The sequence below is a fragment of the Trypanosoma brucei genome, chromosome 6, assembly GCF_000002445.2.
Source record: "Trypanosoma brucei brucei TREU927 chromosome 6, complete sequence".
NCBI lineage: Eukaryota > Euglenozoa > Kinetoplastea > Trypanosomatida > Trypanosomatidae > Trypanosoma > Trypanosoma brucei.
This window is the reverse complement of record NC_007279.1, coordinates 1,068,188-1,090,259: the sequence shown is the minus strand read 5'-3', so window position 1 is coordinate 1,090,259 and position 22,072 is coordinate 1,068,188. Positions and strand designations below refer to the sequence as shown.

Sequence of the window (22,072 nt, the reverse complement as noted above, 5' to 3'; positions counted from 1 at the left end):
TGCTTGTGGCCACTCACATGTTTTTTAAAATTTTTCGCTTCCATAAGTGTGTGTGGGAAGTGACTTACTGGTGGCTTTCTTCCTTCTCCTCGCATCCTCTTTGTAATAATGAGTGAACGTGTGACACTAAACAGTGTCTTCGTTGTCGTATAATTCATTTTTTTTTGTTTCCTCTACCCTATTTTGTTTCTTTTTCACGTTGTGAGGGGGGGGCGTGGTTGACATACGGAACGAAAAAAGAACAGTTTATAGAAGAAGGAGAATATCATACCAGAAAGAAACCAACAACACACATATACATATATTTCGCTGTACTGTAATTATGGAGTCGTCTGTTGCTTCACTGATGGAGCATCTCAATGCTGTCGAAACTCGCCGGCGTGTGGTGATGATGAAACGGAAGGAAGCCGAAACACGACTGTCGTTTGTCACAGAGGAGCACCAACAGCTGGAACAGCAGCGGGTGTTGAGTGAGGCACGTGAGGTTGAACTGAAAAAGGAACTCGATCATCTATTGGAAGAGCAGCGTCAAGCTCAGTTGCAACTAATGTCTGGTGCGGACACTATTCGTCAAAGTGAGGTGGAAGAGACTTTGCTTACTGAGCATGTACAGAAACAGGTGAGTAAATCGGAAACCCTAGTTGCCGAGTGGGTGTGCCACTTGCAGGAGTTAGATAACTTACAAAAATTGTGGGAGAGCGATAATGCCGCAACTTCCCTTCAGATACGCATTAATGCTCTTAAGGAGGATATCGTAAAACTTCACAGCGAGAAAGAGAGACTCGAGAAGGATGTTAAGAAAGCCCTCGAAGCCAGCATGATCCGGGGTGCAGGGGCGCTGAACCCCGCCGTTGTGGTCCCCGGGCCACCAACAGAAAGATGCGAGGAGGAGGAGGAATACGCTGCCGCAGTTGCGCAACTAAGAGAGCAACTTGAATTGGAGCAACGCGATTTGGAGGAACTGGGGGCACAAAACGCCCGCCAAATAGCCGTTCTCGACCGTGAGGTAGCAGATCTTGTGGGACGTTCCACTGAGTTGGAGCAGTGGCTGACTGATACCATCGGTGCAAGGGATCAAACACTTTCCAGCATTGAGTTATTGCCAACGTGTCTCAAGAACAAACTGTGTGTGTCGTGTAGCAGCAATTCTTGAGTAACTCAATGCTTTATAACAATTGTACTTCCATTTCCTCCTGATTTTGCCCGCCAGGACAAAGAGGATATTAAATGGAGTGAGGATATTTTTGCATCACTGGCTCCTTTATTATTCAGTACATCCGACATTTGCGTGTCATTACAGAACACAAGCGCTTCTATCCGAAGGAGAAATGCTTGCAGCATTCTGATCTTTTTTTTTTTGGAAAGTGAAGCTGCACATCACATTATAATGACCTTTTTCTCTTAACTGGTCGCAAAAAATTGTCGACTTGTTTACTCTGGTTTCCGGAAAATACTTTTGTGTTTTATCGTCTTTTTTAAATTTGATTTTATGTTTTTTTTCTTCTCTACCGTATTTCGTGTGTTGGTGTTTCATTCTTTTATTTTTTAATTTTTTTGTATTTATTGTTTGATCTCCTATTCGAACGTTACAGTTACTAATATTTGTGAAGCATTTTTGACTGTGTGAAGATCGAACACTTTCTTCTGCACAGCGTGAAGAAGACTCACAGATGTGATGATGAGAACAAGGAGAAAGAACATTACAGGGGGCATCGTATTCTCAAAGGTAGTCCCGCTTAATTGTGTATCTGTTTTACTGTTTGTTTGTGCCTCTCTGTCTTTGTGCGTGTGTGTGTGTGTGTGTGTGTGTGCTTGTGTCTGTGAGGAGCACCAAGGTAACAATAAAAAAGAAGAAAAAAGAAAGAGGAATAAGGGTAATCTATTTGATAATGCTTAAGGGGATCCGTAGCCGTGCGAAACGTGATAATGAGCCGCGTGTACTGATAGTGGGACTTGACAACGCTGGAAAGACTACCGTACTGAATGCATTGGGAGAAGACGAGGTGCCTGTGGAGGGAAAAGTTTCCCACGCCGCACCTGAGGGACCAACGCAAGGGTTTAATATCAAAACACTCACACGTGGGAATAAACGGGCTAAGTTATGTGATCTCGGTGGCCAGCGGGCGCTGCGAGACTATTGGCAGGATTACTACAGCAACACGGACTGCATTATGTACGTGGTGGATTCTTCTGACCACCGCCGACTCGAAGAATCTCACGCTGCATTTGTGGATGTTCTAAAGGGCATTGAAGGTGCTCCGGTTTTGGTGTTTGCGAATAAACAAGATCTTGCAACCGCAAAAGATGCTCAGGCGATCGCAGAATGCCTTCATTTGCATGACTTCCGAGACCGCAAGTGGCACATCCAAGGCTGTAGCGCCAAAACGGGAGCAGGACTGGAGGAAGGCGTGGCATGGATACTTAGCACTTGTGCCCCGTAATTGGAAGCTGATGTCTGTAAGGCGCTGAAAGCAAATAATTTCCTGGGGGAAGACTTCAATAGACACGCTCATGCCTCACTCACATATGATATTCATATATGTTTACGTTTATCTCCATGTCATATATAACATTGATGTCACTGCCACTACCTTCCCTCTTTTGGTTCCTCTGGTTGAGCGATTGCATTGCAAAAGCGTAACCGATAATGGGGACACTTTGGTTGTGTGAGTGTGTGTGACTCTTCTTATTGATATTAATAATATTGTTTCTTTCGTTAGGAAGGATGGGTGAATTAATTGTCATTTGAGCTTAGATGCGGTCGGAAAGACATGAATAGAGAAAAGAGGGGGAATTAAATACGTTTTTACGGAGCGTATTATTGTGGTCGGAACAGAAGGGACGTGCAAAGGTGTGTGTGAAAGAAGGATGAAGGTACCGTTTGAAGTTAGAATGAGCGAGAGGGGAGCGAAATGAAGTGCTTGTGAAGTCTACTCCTTCCCTTTTACTTTTTCATTGATTTTTTTTGACGCTTTTGCCGTTGTAAGGGAAACAATCATTTTGTGGTGGCACCATTTGAATTTTTTTGTTTGTGCTCTGGCTTTATATTTTTACGTGGAGGACAATGTGGGAGGGCCCCTAGAAAAATGAATAAAGAGAAATTGAGTCCGGATAGGAGGTGTGAAGATGGACAAGTCGGAGGAAGAAATGAAACAAAAAAAAATAATGCAAAGGTGTGTGTGGGCCATGTCTCCAAGCCACATTAATTGTCCATTTTTTTAAAAAAAATGTGCCGCTTACAAATTTGTACGTGGAAAAAGAAAAGCAAACACGCAAATGGCGGGGGGGGGGTGAAGAGAAGATAAAATATTTACTGTACGGTCACTTTTTCGTTTAAATGTCTCCCTCGGCATATTGTGTGTGAGACACTTGGCTTTCTTCACACTACACCTTCTGTCGCTACCATGAGTCATTCATAAATTGACCATATTTTTGAGTCTTTTTTTTTTGGGGGGGGGGAGCACAGTGGTGTTTGTTAAGAAAGTTTTTTGCGGCATAATTGTGGGTGTTTTCTTCTCCCCTATTTCTTTTGAGCACGTTAAACTCATCCACCTTCCCTTTCCCCTTTCCCCCTCCCTCTTTCTGGTTGCCCTCGCTCTGTGTGTTGAATGGTCCGCTGCTTGTTTGAGTACTCGCCACACTTTTATTTTCATTCTTCTCCCCTACTGACTGCTTTTTTAAAAAGTTGTTCGCTTCAATTCTTCATCACCTGAGGAGGGGAAAAAAAGACTGGATTAAACCCCCTAGATTATTCTCCCGTTAGAGGTAAAAGCGAGTTCCGTTTGTGGTTCCTTTCTTTTTTTTTTTTTCTTTCCACCCCTGAACCGCTCATTGCGGCAGTACCTCTTCAACGATGACGGAGGTTCCGGGGATACCAGTCACTATTACCTGCGGGATATGTTTTGGAATTCTTCACGATCCCGTCACGCTCAGCTGCAAACACAGCTTTTGCGCATCTTGTGTGCTAGGGAGGTTGGAATGCTTGGAAGGTAGAGATTTCATTTGCCTTCTTTGTAGCACCAAACAGGAGCACATTAACAATGAAACATTACCGAAATTAGTGGACAATGAACTTAGGGCTTACGTTAAGGCGAGAGTTGAGGGCCTCGCCCAGCAACCGGTTTGCCAATGGTGCCAAGAGGTTGCTGCTGCGATACAATGTGATGAATGTGCAGGCGCTTATTGCATGGATTGCAACACTGCTGTGCACAAAAACGCCACGAAGCGCCACCATACATTTTTCCCACTTGATGACGCTCAAGAAACACGAAAGCTTTATAGATGCTGCGGCGTTCAAGGCCATGAAGAGTATCGATTAGAGTTTTACTGCAAGGTTTGTGAAAGTCTTTGCTGCGCATATTGTTTGCTCACCGGCCCTCATAACGGTCATGAAAGCATTAGCGTACCAGAGGCGGCTGCCATATTTAGGAATAGAGCTCCCGGTGAGATTACCCTCATGACAGACAAGAAGGAGAGATTAGAAAAGAAGGTGAATCAGTTAAATGTCGTGACGACAAGATACTTTGACTCCTTAGAGGAGGTTAAGAAATCAATAAAAGAACGCTTTAGCCAACTACAGATGATGGTGTCACAACGTGAAAAGGAGCTTCTTGAAGCCCTCGGGTCGTTGTGCGATACCGGCCATGCCTCCTTAAATCAATGTAGGGGAAGGGTGTTGGCAAAAGCAAATGCTATTAATGAGTCGGTTGTTCTACTGCAACACATGAAACGCGGTTGTTCAGATTATAAGATATTAGAGAATCGATCATATCTTTCGTACCACCTCAGTGAAGAAACTCCGGATGTAGAAGGGCTTGGTTTTAAGTTTTTTGAGGTTGGTGATTTTGGTTTACCTCAATTTAAATTATTTCTAGATTTGAGGTCGGAAGAACATTCCAAAAACGGCATTAGAAGGGACACAAACCTCAGGAGATGTATTCCACATTCACAAGTGGATGACGATTCCCGACCACAATCGGGAAAAGTGTTGAATGTTTGCGCACAAGACGGTAGCATGATACCACTGCGAACAGGTAGACGCTTCACATTAACGGAGCGTGAAGGCATTGACTTGAAGGTGTTGAACAGTGTCGTTCATGTAACTGCTCAGCCCAATGAAGCCGATAGTTTAAAGCAAATTGGTATCCGTACTGAACAAACTGTGGAGGAAATTGCGCGCTTGTTTCCTGAGGAGCGTGGGCGTGTGACGTGGCGTGTCCAGCTCGGAAAGGGGTTTGACAAATCATTTGTCGGTGTGGTTGAAAGGACAGACACTTCCCTTGTTCCAGGAGGGTTCTACTGGAAACCCACAAAACTCGGTGTTGTTGATGGAGGCATTGGTAGAATTGGTCAATCCTTCAAGGAATTACCTGTGTGTTGTATCGGTGACGTTTTGACCTTCACATATAGCGTAGATGAAGGTTCACTCGGCATTAATGTAAATGGAAAGTACTACGGAAATCTGGTTACTAGCCTTCATCCGCGAATATCTCCCTGTTTCATCCTCTACCCCAAGGAATCCTTGATTGTGTCGTGCTGAGTAGTTATTTAAATAAAGTGCTTTGTAACGTTCTTCCACATAAATTAAAACAAGAAAAAAAACTGTAAACTTGTTTATGCGAAGGGGTTGTGTTAGTTAGATTTTTTTTTGTTACTGGGAATAATGTTGCCGAAACGCAGGAACAGGATCGTGGAATAATGGGTGATGCGAAACGATGGCAGGTACTCGTGAGTGTTTCTTCCATGTTGTGTAGGTTTGTCTCTTTATATTCGTATGTGCGTGTCATACAACTTTACTTTCTTGCTTTTAATTTTTTTGTTTATTATTTTCACCTTCTCTGCGTCGGATTTCTTTTCCGTTGTTTTTAACTAGATAAAAATCTTTCACGTAGCACATATTCATACATGCACACACATATATATATATATAATGTGTGTGTGTGCGTACGTTTGTGCTTCGTTTTGCTGTTTGAATGCCTCTACTTGGCTCACTGTACATGTTTTTTTTTGTGCAGTCATTTCTTTTTTTTTTTCTTTCGACATTTTCCTACACCCCCTTCTTGGCGCCTTGAGGAACGCGTTTGGCCGCTTGTGTAGCCCGAAGCAACTTTTTTTTCTTTTTGTTCAATTCCTCTTTAACCTCTAATTCTGGGTTGTAATTTCACCGCTTATGGGATTTTAAAAAAATAAAGACCCACTCTTTCATAATAAATACTGCTGACTTCATTTTTTAAAAAAAAAATGATTATTTACCGCCTTATTAGTGCCCCATGACAATGACAATGAGGTACCGTCAGTTTTTCTCTTGGTGTTTAACTTTGCTCTTACGCGTGGAAAAAACGTCGGGGAATCTTCCGGTTAATTCACAGCGTAAAAAAAAAGGAGAGAGAAGACGCTGAGAGGCGAAGAGGCGGCGCTTCGTTCCTCTTTCCTTTTTTTTTCTTCACTTTTCGCTTTCTTTTCCGTTTCTGTTTCAATTTTTTTTCTTTTTGTTGTGCGTGTCTAAAAAATAGAGTTATTTCATGTGCTGCATTGTTTTGAGACGAAGATAGAGTGGACTCGATAAAAAAAGCGGAAGGGGGGAGGAGAAGAGGGGAAAATGAATAAGAGAGGTGCGGGATTAACGAGTAGAAACACGAAGGATGTGATTAGTTCTGCTAGCAAAAAAATTAGTTCTCCCCATTCTTTGTGCTGTCATTCAGTTGTTGTTTTCACGCCTTTTTAATACTTTTTTCGCTTTCTCGTGTGAAGAATAATTCACATAAAGTTTAGCATCATTTACAAAAATGTCGCTGTCATGCTTTTTGGACAGGAGTCTTCAGGGGAAAAGACCGTCACACATCGTGTGTCTCACCGTCGGCGCTATCTTTGCAACCAAAGTCCTAATTTATGTGGCACGTGACGGCAGCATCATTAAGCGGTTACATGCCGCAAAGTGGCGCGTTGTGAGGTTCTTTGTAGAGCCCATTATAAAGAAGGAAGTAAAGAAAAGTGCCGAAGGCATAAAGATGCCGTCAAAACCTGGAGAATTTAAAGCCAAACGGCTACCGAAGGAGGGTTTTTCAGATGAGGAGGTGATCAACCTGGTTAGTGAGTTTCACCAAAATCTCGATAAAACCTTTGAGGATGGCACTCTAAGCGGCGCAGTGTATCATGGAGAGCATTCCCATACTAAATTGTTGAACCGTGTTGTTAAGATGTTTGCGTGGAGCAACCCGCTGCATTCTGATGTTTTTGGGGCTGTGCGTAAAATGGAGGCTGAGGTGGTGTCGATGGTCGTTCACATGTTCAACGGCCACCTACTTCCCGACGCATGTGGTACCGTTACATCGGGGGGTACGGAAAGTATTGTTATGGCTCTAAAGGCATATCGTGATTGGGGACGGGCTCGCCGGGGGATCGAGCGACCTTCTGTTATTGTCGGCATCACAGCACACCCAGCATTTGATAAGGGTGCGGAATATTTTGGCATTAATCTTGTAAAGATACCTGTCGATCCGATCACGAAGCAGGTTGACGCGAAAGAAATGGAGAAGTACATCAGATATGACACAGTCGCTATTGTAGGATCGGCACCAACATTTCCTCACGGTGTCATTGATCCCATAGAGGAGTTGTCAGAGATTGCATGCCGGCACAACGTTGGTCTTCATGTTGACTGTTGTTTGGGTGGTTTCATTGTGCCATTCATGGCGAAGGCGGGGTTACCGGCACCGGTTGTGGACTTCCGCCTCCCCGGGGTTACTTCCATCAGTTGTGATACACACAAGTATGGTTTTGCTCCCAAAGGTACATCGACTGTTCTCTACAGAACACAGGAGTTGCGGTCCCACCAGTTCTGTTGCGTAGCGGACTGGCCTGGTGGCATGTACTGTTCCCCAGCAGTTTGTGGTTCAAAGAATGGAAGCGTCATTGCTGGCGCCTGGGCATCAATGGTACGACTCGGAGAGGAGGGTTATGTGGACTGCTGCCGGAAGATTGTACAAACGAGGATTAGGATCACGGATGCGTTATCCAAACTGCCTTACATACACATTATTGGGAAACCAACCGCTTGTGTTTTTGCCTTTGGAAGTAACATAATTGACATTTTCGTTTTAAACGAAGAGTTGCGTAGCCGAGGTTGGGTTCTGAACTGCTTGCAATTTCCATCTGGTCTCCAATTTTCTGTCACGCTACTGCAGACGGTTGGGGAAGTTGCTGATCGCTTTATAGAGGACGTTACGGAGATTGGTGGCAGAATGTTTGCGGAATATGAGGATGCAACGAAGAATGGCCGACGCCACGGTGCTGTCAACGCTAAATCAACTATTTACGGATCACAGCAGAAGGTAAGCGACAGAACTATAATAAAGGATGTGTTAAAAGAATTTCTCAACAAGTACTACAGCACCGAACATTAGAAAAAGTTGGTTATGCCGAGATGCGCTTTTTTTATTGGTGTTTCCCAAGGGTTTTTTATATAATTTCTTAAAGATACCTAACTATTTTACCTTCCTCGGAGGAAATAGCCGTACACCCATTCACTCGGTCTCATCACTGTGAGTGTGAAATGGGAATAAGATAGTGCTGCCTGAGGAATAATGTCACCTTCCGTTTTTACTGGTGGAGACAGAACAACACCCTTGTGCGACTATAATTTGGTGATATCGTTGAGTTTGTCAGAACGAGGGCGCATTCGTATGCGTATTCTCTTTTATCGTTGAGAGTACAGAGTATACATATATATTGGTCGAAACACTTTTTGCCCATGAGGTCTACATAAGTTGGTAATTGCCATGACTTCCCCCCCTCACGCCGACGAATTGTATTGGTCGCTCCGTTAATTGTTTTTTGCTTGTTACTTCGTATTCTACACGTGTGAGTTATTCTCAAGTCTATGTGTATGTGTGTCTTTTTATTTACCCTTTATTTGCATTGTTAATGAACTGATGAGGGGGGTTAGGGTTAGGGTTGGGTTTAGACTCGCGGCGATGGGTTTTGAATTTAAGTTGCACCAGCCACCATGTGATATTGCATTTCTTTCCGTTGTGGATGGGCCTGCGCTTTACAGCTCTGAGGAAGGAACTCAGACGTCAATGAAAGAATCAATGATACGACAAATCGGCTGGCAGGAACTTGACCTCCCTCTGGAATGGTTTTTCTCAAAAAGGGCATATCACTTGGTGAGGCGAGTTAGTCGTACGATGCAGTGCACCATTCAGTACCTTTCGTACCGCCAGCAAATGCTGGAAACTGAGGCAAAAAGAGCTGAAGAAAAACTTCGTGACATGCGTGAGGAAAGTGATCGGGTGTTTGCAGAACTGGCGGAACTGCGAGAGATTGTTTCCATGAGCGGCGTGAAACGACAAGACGCTTCCCCAACTAATCGTAAGGTCGCGCACGAACGCTGGAGGGGTCATTCTCGAATAACGGAGCAGCTACACACTTGTTTATATTGTGGCAACAGCTATCCCTCTAACTCATCCTTAAATTCTCACATGATAAAACGTCACCGTAGGGTCCAACACTATCCATTAACAGAAGAAGCCACCGCATCACCACCAGAATCATCAGCTGCAATTGAGGCGTCAAATGACCCACTGATGGCGGAGGTGTCACAAATTAAGCACGATTTGGCGTTTTTGCGTGAGTTCGTGACAAACGAGCAACGTTGCAATAAACAAAACAAGAATGACAATGCCATGTTAGCTTCCACTGGTAATGCAGCGTTACCTGTGGCAAGTCAGCCATGTTCACCTCCCCCTGACGATATCAACATTTCCCTGCAAAGAAAGCAGGTGGAGCAAGAAATGATAATTAAAAAGTTTCAGGAGGAGCTACATGCGACACAGTTGCGCGTGGCGCAGTTGGAGGCTTCGATTAGGCAACGAAACGTAGGTAGCTGCAACTTCCATCGACACTGTGATGTTGTAAACACCTCGACTGCTGAGCCGAAGGTACTTAATTGTGTATCATTTGCATCGCCAGCAGAAGTGTATAGTCTTCCCAGTGTCGAGGTACTTTGGAATAATGCGAGTGGCAGCACTACACCGGATCCGTACCATAGCTCTTTACGGCAGAGAAGTTGTGATACTGGTAGCCTGAAAGTAGAGCAACTGACACTAAGTGGAAACGATGATGCATCATCTGCTTTCGACACCTCAGTGATGCTCTTGGGAACAAGGACACAAGTGCGCTGTATCGACAAGGTGATTCACTAGACAATAGCCTTGAACCCACGCAAGGACCAAATTTACGACCTCTTTATTTCTCAGGGGCAGTTGGAATCTCCGAAAGGGTTGATGTAAACGTCCGTCCTGGACATCAAGCCATAGTGCTCAATGAGGGAACGTTTATGGGATTTGGCAGCAGATCTTGCCACAGCGCCGCATTCTCTCACGATAGCGCTATTCTGCCACCGAGCGCCTCTCACACTCAATTCGATGTATGCGGTGCCGTACAGTCTCGCGATTATTCTCGTACTTTTCCCAACGATCAGCCCACCACTGCGCCGTCGGGGAGCGGATGTACGCTTGTGTCAGTTGCACCTGGGGAAACCTCGATTAAATCGTCAGTAAGAGTGAATAGTTACTTCGAGTCGGAGAAGCCGAAAGAATCCTCAACCACTACGAAGGCAACTTCCGTTTCGTCAACTCATGTCTCTAAAACGGACTCGGGCGGAAGCGGCGGTAATTTTTCTGGCTCCTCCGTTTTGTCAATGAGGGGATATGGCGCACCTGGGATTCATGGTAATTATTTGTAAAAAGTTTGTACATCTTTAGATGGATCCCTCACTGCACCCGCCCAGACCGTAAATATCTTTTTCTTTCCCGTTTGTGGGACCTGTGGGACAGTTGTTATCTGGGTTCTACTACTTTTCGTTAACCTCATGTTTGGGTCAAGGTTTTCTTTCCTCACTACACATAAATGCGTTGATGCGTTGTTTGTAATTTTTTACCGCTAAGGTCAGGGCGGCTCGACACTCAAAGGAATGGTGATAGCACGCTGTCAGACTTGTAAAGTACGAAAACAATGGATATATCGAGATGAAGAGGTAAAGAGGTGTTTCCTTTTCGTTCATTTATGCGCTTTTTTTAAAAAAAAAAATCGAGTGTTAATCAATCCTTTACGTTGGGGTGCTCGTGAGGACTTTTTTTTTGTTTTCTTTACCGTTAGTTGGAGGTGAATTGTGAACGTATTTTTATATCCATATGCAATTTTTTTTTTTGCTTCGTTGCCTTTCACAAACCTTTCCCTCTTATTGTGGGGTACTTGTACTTGTGGTTCTTTTTCTTGCGTTTGTTCCTGCGATTCACATGTTTCTTCCAAACATCATTTTCGCGATATTTTACATGTTTTTCGACCCTTTTCCATCCGTTTTTCGAGGTGCCTCCTTCCTTTTTCCTCACCCTTTTTTCTTCGCGCGATGAGTGGGCACATTAACGGAAAGAGTGGAAGGGAATCAAAGTCCTGTTCATTGTATTATACTGCGTGTAAGGGACACTGAACAAATGTTAAAAACTCCGTCCTGTAGACACTCAACACCAACAAGGGATTTGTTCCCCCAGCTGTTACTCGAGGTTGAGTGTAATAAATAATAATAATAATAATAGCAGTTGTATCATGCAGCGCTAATCTTGGTGTTACTTATAATGTTTTTTTAAAAAATTGCTTCGTCGTATTGAACTATCTGTATGTTTCAACCGTGAGTGAATGCGTGAAAACAAAAAAGTCGATCAATTAGCGTTTAGATGGTTCAGATATCAATAGTCATTCTGCCCTGTGTGTATGCACGTTTTTTTTTGTGTTCGTTTAGTGTGTCACAAGCGTACTGCACAATCGCAGGCCTGTCCACGTGAGTGCCGTATGCCTTTTCCTCCATGTCTTGCACGTGCAGCTATTTGATTTCACTTAAAAGAGAGATACGAACCATCTTTCGGTGAATATTTGATTCTATACTACCTAATTCCCTCCCTCTATTTTGTATTTGTTCATTATGTAGCAACTGTAGTATATCGAAAGAGTGTTCCCTTGACAGAGAGTACGTCGGTTTGTGGGGTTAGTTGTTGCTTTTTTGAATTCTTGTTCTATTGTAGTTGTGCTGTATATCTGACATATTTACCGAGTATGAGCGATGAAATGATGATACAAGGAACATTCCGCACATTGTTCTTCATCTTTCATTCTTTTCCGTTTTACATCTCTTGTCCTATGTGTAAGTTCAATTATTTATTAGTATCTTTCTTACATTACTGCTGTTTTGGTGCCAACTACCACAACCAGAAGGACCTTTTACCGCAAGTTACGGCATGACGCTGCTTCACATGTTGGGGGCTCGTGCGGCACCTATGTTACAAGCGAGACGGGGACATGATAGCGTCCGTGGATTATTCGCGCGCCGTTGTTTTCGAAAAGGGGATTTGTTGCTCTCTGTTCCCTCTCGTAACTGTTATTTCCCTCATGCGTCTCGTGTCCCTCGCACTTTACGCCGCTGGAACCGGTCCACACTTTTCCCCGAGGCAACGATGTGGCTGTGGCGACTGTCGCCCGATTTTCCTCAAGACCGCGTTTCACTTACCGCGTCCGTGTCAACAGACGAAAATGAAGTTGTAACCCTAACACTCTCCCCCGTGGAGGCGTCGCTTGCCGTGTCCATTGCGCTTCGGTACTTTTGGCAGAGCGTCATGAAACTCAAAACTCGTGTCGGTATTGGAAATCCTTCTTTAGGACCTGTAAAAGATCGCAAGGCGGATTTATACGTAAGCTCCCTTCCTTTAACTGAGTATCTTTCTTATGGTTTGGAGGCACCATACTTTTCGGAAGGTGGGTGTGGGTCAAATGTGCACTCCACCATCGAGCAGATCGCGTGGAATCTGCGAGATTGCATATTATTACATGCCCCTCAGGAGGAGTACAGATTTTACGATGCCCATCCGTCCGAATTGGACAGTGCCATTCTTACTTCCATCTACGTTGTGCGTGCTCGTGTGCTTAAATTGAAGGTGATACGGACGGATGACGTTAGGACAGATACGGTAACGTCAGCCATCGTACCAATTGTTGACATGTTAAATCACAGTGCCTCATCACCTGCATGTGCTGCTTGTGTGTCGCTTCCAACTGCTACAGTTGTTGTACGGGCTGCAAGGGATATTAATGTGGGCGAGGAACTCACACTTGACTATGGAGAACACAAAGGCAAGAGAATGTTTCCTCGTAGCCACCGTAATTCTTTCACAAATGCCAATGAACTCACCGATGAAGAAGAGGATGAGGATTATATGTGGGAATCGCGTTATTTGTTTTCTCGTGAAGTTGCAGGAGGTGAGCACGACCACTTCGAATGATATCGAATGATTTTCTCTTCATTTTCCCGCGTGCAGTGATGCTTGACACTACATGTGTGAAGCGGCGGTGTACTAGTGGATGCAGTTGTCCTGCGTGTACTTATGCGACAAAAAAAACCAATTTCTTGCCATTAATTGGGGACGGTCGGTTTTTCCGGTCAGTGCTCCAACACAGTTCTCTATTTTTTCATCATTATCCCTTTATTCCTTATACTTTTTTTTTTGGTGTACCTGTAGGTGTACTGATCATTGGACTCTGCGGTGTGCACGTCATTTTCTTTTTCAAACTTGCTTTTTATGGTCACATCCTTGCTGTCCCCCTCTTTTTTCTCCACATATTTTGATCTTTCTTGTGTCCGGGACCGCCATTTGTGAATTAATCGGACGAACAATGAATGAACGGATGAATATAGCCGTGCAATAAAGGAAAAATATTGTGCGGTAGTATAAGGGAAGAAACATTAACACATAGGAGGAGGACACAACTTCCAGCTGCCATGTGGTCCAAGGTGTTTACACCATTGCTTACCCACAGACTCACACCAGCAGAAAAGTTTCCGCAACTGCAACTACGTGTGGGACAGCAGCGACGAGTCACGTGTGGCCGACAACTTTCCATTCCGCTGAGCTCCTTCGATTCTCATAGTCTTGACTTTGCTCGACGTGAGATAGAACCAGGAAGTGTTGTGGAGTTAAGAGATGCGGATCACCGGAAGCTGCTAGCGCTGGCATTTTATGAACCAGCGCTGCTGCGTGTTGATATTTTTCACCATACACCTAAAGTAGTGACGGACCTACCAAGGATTAGTGAGGATTTTTTCGTTAATCGCGTTAAAGAGGCGTGGGGGCGACGACAATCTGTTTTCCGTCATGTAAGGACCGGCAGCACCAATGCCTACCGCGTCGTGAATGGTTATGCAGATGGTGTTCCCTCTCTTTACGTTGATCTCTTTTCTTCCAGCTTTGCGCGAGTGGTTGCAACATCTGCGGGTGCAGAACGGATTGTTCCTGCGGTAACCGAATTGCTGCGGCAGCACGGAGTCGAAGAGGTACTATTGGATACTCCACACCTAAAGGATCACGAAAAGCTAACTCTTATTACTCCAACCATAACTCTACCCGAAACATACATGGAAAATGGCGCGAGTAACATGTGGTTGCCAAGAGATGAATATCCCACCACATCAAGTAATCGTTGGCTTATCAACACAGCCCATCGTCGAATACGTGCCGTACTTAGGGATTTATGCCATGGTAAGCGCGTTTTGTGTGTTAACGATCGTGGTGGAGCTGCTGCACTTCAAGCAGTAATGACGGCGAAAAGTGTTGTTTTCGCGGAATCAGATGAGTCACTCCTTAACCGAGTGCGTGAAAACCTGGTAGCAAACCATGCAAGTGCTGTTTTCAACACTTGTGAAACGACAAATTCACCTATCGAAGAACTAAGCATGCGTCAGCAGGATGTTGTTTTTCTGGAGCACCGTTTCGACACACTGTCTTCACCTGAGCAGTGGCAAAATTTGTTGAAGGTCATGTTGTTTCGAGGTGTTTGTGGCAAAGGTTCTATTGTAGTCGTAGCGCAGGAAGTGGCATTGCTTGGAATGCATGATTATGTGGCATCCGGAGGTGGTGTGGCGGCTTCTGTTGTTCGTGCCACACGGAGTGAAATGTTCAACGTTTTTAACAGAGTAACCGCTGAGCATGGTTTAAGAGCGCGACTCCTTCGCTTCTTTGGGCCATCCATTGATTACCCAACGCTACCAGCAGTGGAGGCTGGCTGCTACTCTTACGCTTTCTTGCTAGAACTAGCATCGTAGGAACACTTTCACTCCGCTTCCCTATAACCTTTCGACACTTCTCACTTATTTTCTTTTTTTTAAAAGAAGGGAGAGAAAGTGAGCTTACTGTGGGATAAATAAGGCATTACTTCCTCGTCTTTTTTTCACCCTTTCTACCTCTATCAACACTTTTCATCACATTTTTTTTTTACTCAACGTGTTAAGTTTCTTCGTGAAAACATTATTTCTCTGCCTCACCGACGAGCTTTTGAGGAAGTGTGTATCAGTAACTTTCAGCTTTTCTACATCCCTCCGTTGAAGCGGTGGGACAGATTTCTGTCCCCTTCCTTTTTACCATCTGGCAGTTTCTGCGCTAACAAACTCATGTGTGAGAAACTAATCTTTACCCTTTTGATATAAGTAATATATATATATATATATATATATATATATATATATACAGGTGTAGGACGTATGGTCGTGTAACTGTGGGATGAATTTTGCGACATCACAGCAAGTTTTCAATGCGGATGAACTCGACAGGTTGACGGTGGACGAGGTTAAAACACACGCGTGTTTGGCAGTTCGGCAGCTGGATGATGCACTTGGGCGTCCACCTTTTCCCAACCCATCGTCGCCCTGTTGCCGCTCAATGGCGCAAAATTTAATTAGTTTACTGAACCATCTTCAACGTAGAGGTCGTGTGTCTGCGCTTGATAAATGTGAGGAGATCAACATGATATTCCCCGTTCTTTGTGCGTCGCTAAGGAGTGGCTCAGAGGGAAGGCAACCGTGTCCCCAGTTGATGGAACTGTTGCTCGAGGGGCTTTGCTATGTGCACGGATTGTCATCGTATCCGCTTCATTCCACATTAAAGGATGCAAAGGAGGTTCTTCCAAACTCGCCGTTGACTTTGAAGTTGTTCGCTCTGACGGGAGCACTGGATGTGGACTCGATGTGCTTTTTCTTCAGTTTACCACAGACAGCGTGCAAAACTGGGAATGAAAAGACAAAGGGTCGAAGAAATCGCACAGAGAAGGTGAAGGGGACACCAAAAAAAGAAGTACCACAGGGCAGTGGGAACGGCGAGCGCGAGACGTCTTCTTTTCTCGTCCCTAAAGTCATGATCCGCGCCGCACTTGATGTGGTCCTTCCACAAGATTGTGTAAAACTGCTTTTATCATTGATGAATGGTGTCGAGAAGTTCCAACATGTCGTTGGAAGTGATGCTGAGTTGGCATCGCGAATCCTTGGTGTGTACGGCGATCACTTGATTCCCTCATTGCACCCCATGGCACTCATACCTTGTTTGGATGTACCAGTGTTGGACGTGTTCATCGACATTGTACAAACACATGGTGAGAAAATGTCCCTCTTGACGGAATTGGTGTTCTTGGAGAATCCATTGACAACATGGGCAGCTGAGCGCCTCGAACGCCTTCTACGATACTGCGTGAATCGTGTTGTAAGAAATGAAGATGCGTTTGGTAGCGTTTTGGTGTATGTTTTCTTGTACAGAGTACTAGCTAAGTGGAGAGAAGATGCATTATCTGCTTGCTCTATTGAGTTGGAGGCACGATTGTGGTGTGCTGTCGTGAACGCATCGCTCATAGTTCCATCGACTGCGGAAAAAACTGATCGGTTTGTGAAACCTTTATCCATTCTTTCACAGTGTATACGGCTTAGACATAAGATTGACGTTGTTCGGGAGTTAAACTTAGTTGAGTCGGGTATTCTGTCGCCCACACATGCAATGGCACTACTGGAGAAACTATTGACGCTGATTGATTCACAGCAAACACCTGCCGCAGCAATAAGCTGCGCACAGCCGAGTGCCTCTGGAGGGAAGAAAAGGAGTGAGAAGGGCAAAACGAGCCAATCCCATCAGCAAAACTGTGAGCGAGCAGAAGATGACATATGTTGTCGCTGCGGCTTCATTTTGGAAGCCCTCTGTCTCGTTATATGGCTGTCACCATCCTCTAATGGGTCTATGTACGAAATGATTAAAAAAGCAATTGAGTCGATTGCAAGTTTGCTTCTTGCCGTAAAAAACAGTTTTGATGGACGAGCACGACCCCCCACTGCAACTTGGGAGTGTTTTCTTCATGCACTTTTGTCAACCTTATACATCTGGGTGCCTTGTGAAGGGAGTGTTGAAAATCGCGACGGAGCTAGTGTTACCGCTAAATTAGGGCACAAAAGTAACACGGCGCTGATAGCGGCAGTGCAAGTTACTCACAAGCTTCAGTGCTGTGGACTTCTGGCGCTGCGCCTTCCGGAGAGCTACACCTCGCAACAGTTTTCGCTAGGCGTCTACAAATCACTTCTTAATGTTTGGCTTGGCGGTGTACCCCTGCTAGAAAATTTTTATGTAGTGAATGGTTTCCCGTCACCTACGCAATCAATTGGACTTGTTCTTAGTTTTATTGGTCAGGAACAAATGATGGAGCTGGTTTGTGCTGTCTCTGAAGATGAATTGGCCGCGTCGCTGCTGGCTTCAGCTGTCGAAAGGGCGATCGATGAGGGAGAATTGAATGATCAACTGTTACTTAGTGCTTTTTTAAACATGCAGCGTTGCTTATTGAGTTCCATGGAGTTACGGTGCCGGGGGCGTGAGGAGCAGCAAAGACGTGAGGAAGAGGCAATGAGAGTGCAGGTGTTTGCGTCTGTACAGAGAACAGAGGAAATTCTCAAAAAGGCAGCGGAGTTTGAGGAAAACTTAAGATTACGTAACGAATCACGGGAGAGGGAGCACGCCTTTATACAAAATATCAGAGAGGGGCGGCTTCGGGAAAGGGAGGAAAGGCATACTCGGGAGAGATTGCTAGCGCAAGAAAATATGCAAAAGGCTCTCATGACTCTTACCGAAATGAATGTAAAAACCAAAAATGCCAAAGAAGTTGAACAAAAGGAGCGTTTACGGCTGTATAGGATCCATTTTGGTGCCATATCTCGAATGTCGTCATTTCTTGAGTCTCTTCAACTCAGTTCTGCGCGAGTAATGACCATAATGAACACACTTCGCCATTATATTTCCACCATGACACAGGACGCGTTGTTGGAGTATGTCGTAACGGGTAACCGTGAGGTACCAGGAGATATACATCCCACCGATGGTGTGGGCTGTACCATCGGCGCTAAAAGTGCGAATGTCGAGAGAGTGCCAAGTTGTGAAAGTGTGGAGGATGCTGAACATGCAACATTTGGAAATGAAAAGCCGACGTTTTGGGAGAGTGTGATGCAACTTGTCAAATCAACAGCTGAGGATGTTGAAAACACGGATGATGTCGATAATAAAGCAAAAAAACAAAGTTCTTTGACGCAGGTTGCGACGGCTGATACTGCACTCAGTAATGGTGCTTCTTTCCACAAGCGGGTTACCCCCATTCTGAATCTTTTCGATTACTCACTAAAACGAAACGAAGTTTTCCCTAACCCGTTGCCTATGGTTGAGGTTCGCACCGCCATGCGTGTACTCCCACAGGATACATTAGCTAGAACTTCATTTACCAGTGTCTACGATGCCCTTCTCGCCTGCCAGGAACGGGGTCTTTGTGTGATCCGTGACGGTAGTTGCACGCTCACTCCATTAGGGTTCCGGTATCACGTCCCCTTCCATGATCCCAATGCAAAACTTGTTTTACAACTGGAACGTAGACGCTGTGAGGCTGGAGCAATGGTTGCACGGAGGAATATGGAAAGTCAGGGAAATGGTGAGTGTTGTGATGCTGAGAATGATTCGGATGAAGTGAACAACAAGAGGGACCTGTATGAAACAGACTCAGATGCCGATGCCAGTGTCGTCCAATTTTGCGATGAGATCATTTAGCGCTGTAAGTGTATTACCGGGTGGAGCAAATATGCCTTTTGGATATATGCTAATCAGAACGAAAAAAAACAAAAACGTAAAATTTTTCTTGAGGTTGCGTTAACGTTAGTTTTTCTGTAAAATATAGCACTTTCTGGTTGTTTCGGGTGATATATACTTGCATATATATATTCATTTCACTCTCCTTTTTACCACCACTTTAGCGGCTTTGTTGCCCATCACCTCCGTTGCCTGCACTGGGAAGCAGCCTTTGGAGGGCAGGCACACATAAGATGCAAAATAGTTATGAAGAGATTCTTTTCGACGATGTAGCTAGCGACAACACACCTTCTGAAGGGGAAGCCTTAACCCCTGTTAATGTGGAGCTCGTACACGATGAAAAGAATAATACAGAGGAAGAGAAGGAGGAAGAGGAGTATTTGATGCGTGTTCCGTTTTTGGCGCCACGTCGAGCATCAACTTTCTGCAACACTCCTCCTTCAGACCATAGAAATAACAGCAATGGACTCACAGTTTGTCATGTCGCTCATTCAGTGCCACAAGATGAGAACCCAGTTGGACTACCTGCCAATGCGGCTTTCCCCATGAATTGTATTCGAAAGGGTGTTGACGAGGACGACAAGAGCATTTTGCAGGTTACTTTAGAAAGACTGTTCAAGGAAACTCCACGTTCCAACACTTCGACAATACCCATTTGCAGCTACTTGTTACAGAGCCACTTGGGTGTGTCCTCGGGCGAGTTCCGTGAAGGACAACAAGAGGCTGTGCTTGCCATTTTGCAAGGGGAAAGCACTCTTGCTGTCTTTCCCACTGGCTGGGGAAAGACGCTCTGCTTTCAGGTGCCAATTCTTGTTCACAGACTGCTCTTTCAGCAGAAGCTCATGTTGTGGAAACAGAAGCAATTAGAAAATGTATCGTTACCGGAATATACGGCGCCGTGCTCCCGATTTGGTGTGGTCGTTTCTCCCTTGCTGTCGTTAATGGCCGATCAGGTTGAAAGGATTACGAAGGATGGCTCCTTGAAGGCAGTTATTCTTTCCTCAGCTACCTCGGGTGCACGTGATAAAGATCTCTTGGAAAGTTTGTCTTCCCCAGTGTGTAATATTGACTTGGTTTTTCTATCACCTGAAAAGATTGTACGTCACCGTGAGCTTCGGCAAGTACTGAAGGGTCAAGTTCACCGTATCGCATTCATATGCATTGATGAGGCCCATTGTGTTTCCCAATGGGCGTATGATTTTCGACCATCCTTCCTGTACGTTCATCGTGTGCTTGAAGATATAGTCTTGGGAGGAGATTTTTCTCCCCCATTTCTTTGTCTCACAGCAACGGCAACGCCATCAGTAATCGATGATTTGCAGTCGACATTCAATATTAGGCGAACAGTCGTTGTACCCTATCAGCGAGCAAACCTCCAATTGGAGGCAGTTTCTCTCCTGAGTGAAAACGTAACGAAGGACTCTCCTCCCACTCACAGTGATTTGCGGGAGAAGCTGTTGCAGACAGTGCTCGAGCTTCCAAAACCGATGCTTGTGTACGTACAAACTCGGGCCGACGCCGATGAACTGGCTAAATTTCTCTCGTCCAAGCTGGGGGCTGCACAAAATGGAAAAGCGAGGAAAAAGGGGGATAAAACACGTTCTTTATTGTTTACCAGCGCCACTCATGAAAAGATACAAAACGGAACGGTGGAAAATATCACTTCTGGTGTTGAAGGGAGACCCCTCGTAATCCAAAGTTATCATGCAGCACTCGAACGGCATGCCCGAACAAAGTGCCAAAATCAGTTTATGCATGATCGGATTGACGTACTGATTGCGACTGTTGCGTTTGGAATGGGCATTGATAAGCCAAATATTCGTTCTGTGGTTCACGCGTCGGTGCCAAGCTCAATAGAAAGCTACGTCCAAGAAACTGGTCGCGCTGGACGTGATGGCAAATTATCCATTTGCAGACTTTTGTACAACCCATACGACTTTTATGCACTGCGCTCTCGCCTGCTTTCCTCCCTGGTGTCCCCCACGGAGATGCTGTCGGTTGTGACTCACATTCTCTCCAGCCCCGTTACTAGGTTTGGAGACAAACTTATCGTGGTGTCTGTGTCAAAGATTTCGGAAGAGCTAATGATGAGCGAAGAGACGGTGGAAACTGTTCTTTTCATGATGCTTACACTGGAAAGTGGAGTCTTGACCGCATGCCATGGAACGTCACCAACTGGTTATCGTGTCATCCGTTGGTCTACTGAAATCAACACAACAACAAGTGGAAAGCGCAAGCGGGATCGGGACGTTCAATCGGGTGTTGGCAGCGCATTGGCTCAGCTCGAGGCGTTAGATGGTGTTTTCGAGACGTGTCGAAACAACAAGCGAATGGAGAGCGTTGTGAATGCAGCGAATGCGTTGAATATGTCTCTCAATGATTTTAATTTTAGGCTTGATGACCTCTCCGCCTCGGGATTCGTGTCACTGCAGAAACTGCCGACAGGTTATGTCATAACAGTTGGGGATCGCTTCGTTGAGGTTTCTTCACCCACTGCTCGGCAAGAGCTAGCAACGCGCCTATGGTCGCTGTATAACAACCGCCTTGAGTCTCTCGTCAAATCTCTCGAATTGACATTTGCCGTGTTGCGGTGCCCAACGCATGATAGTGTGCGGGCAGGACTTGAATGGGATCCGAGACGCAACTTATCGTCTGAGTTTCTTTTGCAAAAGGAAGGAATTCCGTGCTGGCAGGCGCCGCGGCGTAGTTTGACCAAAGTGGATGCTGTAATGACATTAAATGACTTTGTGGAGAAGAACCGCACGCGAATTAACGGTTCTTATGAGGCCGCTCGGGCATTACTTGGCGTTCTGCCGAAGAGTCTAACAAGTCGCGGCAAATATGCCGGTGAACTTCCTCTTGCTCTGAGTTGGTATGTGCGTTCTCCCCACTTTGGGTTGCTGAGGGAGTTTGATTTGCAGTTGATTTTAAAGTTACTTACACCACACAACTTGGACGAAAAGGAAGAAACGTAGAAAAATGTGAAAGTGGATGATGTTTTACGGACCACGGGATACGCCAACTGCAACGGCTACTGTTTTCACTTTCGCTTGATTTCTCGTTTAATCGTGCAGTTATAAACACATGTCAGTACGACA

The 22,072-nt window shown here is 45.1% G+C and overlaps 9 protein-coding genes across 9 annotated transcripts, besides 7 other annotated features; all 9 read left to right on the top strand.

The window, feature by feature from the left end:
* Positions 1-13,576: part of a sequence feature (sequence corresponds to BAC RPCI93-4F7) that runs on past the window's edge.
* Positions 323-1,153, top strand: Tb927.6.3660 (hypothetical protein, conserved; the record flags this gene model as incomplete). The annotated part of the gene is made up of 1 exon (XM_840391.1): positions 323-1,153. The coding sequence occupies one exon, from the start codon at positions 323-325 to the stop codon at positions 1,151-1,153; it is 831 nt and encodes a 276-aa protein (XP_845484.1).
* Positions 1,537-1,565: a sequence feature (AT_rich).
* Positions 1,782-1,823: a microsatellite.
* On the top strand, positions 1,890-2,441 carry Tb927.6.3650 (ADP-ribosylation factor, putative; the record flags this gene model as incomplete). Its single annotated transcript, XM_840390.1, has 1 exon — positions 1,890-2,441. The coding sequence occupies one exon, from the start codon at positions 1,890-1,892 to the stop codon at positions 2,439-2,441; it is 552 nt and encodes a 183-aa protein (XP_845483.1).
* On the top strand, positions 3,854-5,539 carry Tb927.6.3640 (hypothetical protein, conserved; the record flags this gene model as incomplete). The annotated part of the gene is made up of 1 exon (XM_840389.1): positions 3,854-5,539. The coding sequence occupies one exon, from the start codon at positions 3,854-3,856 to the stop codon at positions 5,537-5,539; it is 1,686 nt and encodes a 561-aa protein (XP_845482.1).
* Positions 6,425-6,489: a microsatellite.
* Tb927.6.3630 (sphingosine phosphate lyase-like protein, putative) lies at positions 6,786-8,402 on the top strand (the record flags this gene model as incomplete). Its single annotated transcript, XM_840388.1, has 1 exon — positions 6,786-8,402. One exon carries the CDS (start codon positions 6,786-6,788, stop codon positions 8,400-8,402), a length of 1,617 nt encoding a protein of 538 aa, XP_845481.1.
* Positions 8,931-10,202, top strand: Tb927.6.3620 (zinc finger protein, putative; the record flags this gene model as incomplete). The annotated part of the gene is made up of 1 exon (XM_840387.1): positions 8,931-10,202. One exon carries the CDS (start codon positions 8,931-8,933, stop codon positions 10,200-10,202), a length of 1,272 nt encoding a protein of 423 aa, XP_845480.1.
* Positions 11,570-11,593: a sequence feature (AT_rich).
* Tb927.6.3610 (hypothetical protein, conserved) lies at positions 12,291-13,328 on the top strand (the record flags this gene model as incomplete). The annotated part of the gene is made up of 1 exon (XM_840386.1): positions 12,291-13,328. The coding sequence occupies one exon, from the start codon at positions 12,291-12,293 to the stop codon at positions 13,326-13,328; it is 1,038 nt and encodes a 345-aa protein (XP_845479.1).
* Positions 13,577-22,072: part of a sequence feature (sequence corresponds to BAC RPCI93-2N9) that runs on past the window's edge.
* Tb927.6.3600 (hypothetical protein, conserved) lies at positions 13,826-15,145 on the top strand (the record flags this gene model as incomplete). The annotated part of the gene is made up of 1 exon (XM_840385.1): positions 13,826-15,145. The coding sequence occupies one exon, from the start codon at positions 13,826-13,828 to the stop codon at positions 15,143-15,145; it is 1,320 nt and encodes a 439-aa protein (XP_845478.1).
* Positions 15,530-15,566: a microsatellite.
* Tb927.6.3590 (hypothetical protein, conserved) lies at positions 15,600-18,935 on the top strand (the record flags this gene model as incomplete). Its single annotated transcript, XM_840384.1, has 1 exon — positions 15,600-18,935. The coding sequence occupies one exon, from the start codon at positions 15,600-15,602 to the stop codon at positions 18,933-18,935; it is 3,336 nt and encodes a 1,111-aa protein (XP_845477.1).
* Positions 19,208-21,949, top strand: Tb927.6.3580 (ATP-dependent DEAD/H DNA helicase recQ, putative; the record flags this gene model as incomplete). Its single annotated transcript, XM_840383.1, has 1 exon — positions 19,208-21,949. One exon carries the CDS (start codon positions 19,208-19,210, stop codon positions 21,947-21,949), a length of 2,742 nt encoding a protein of 913 aa, XP_845476.1.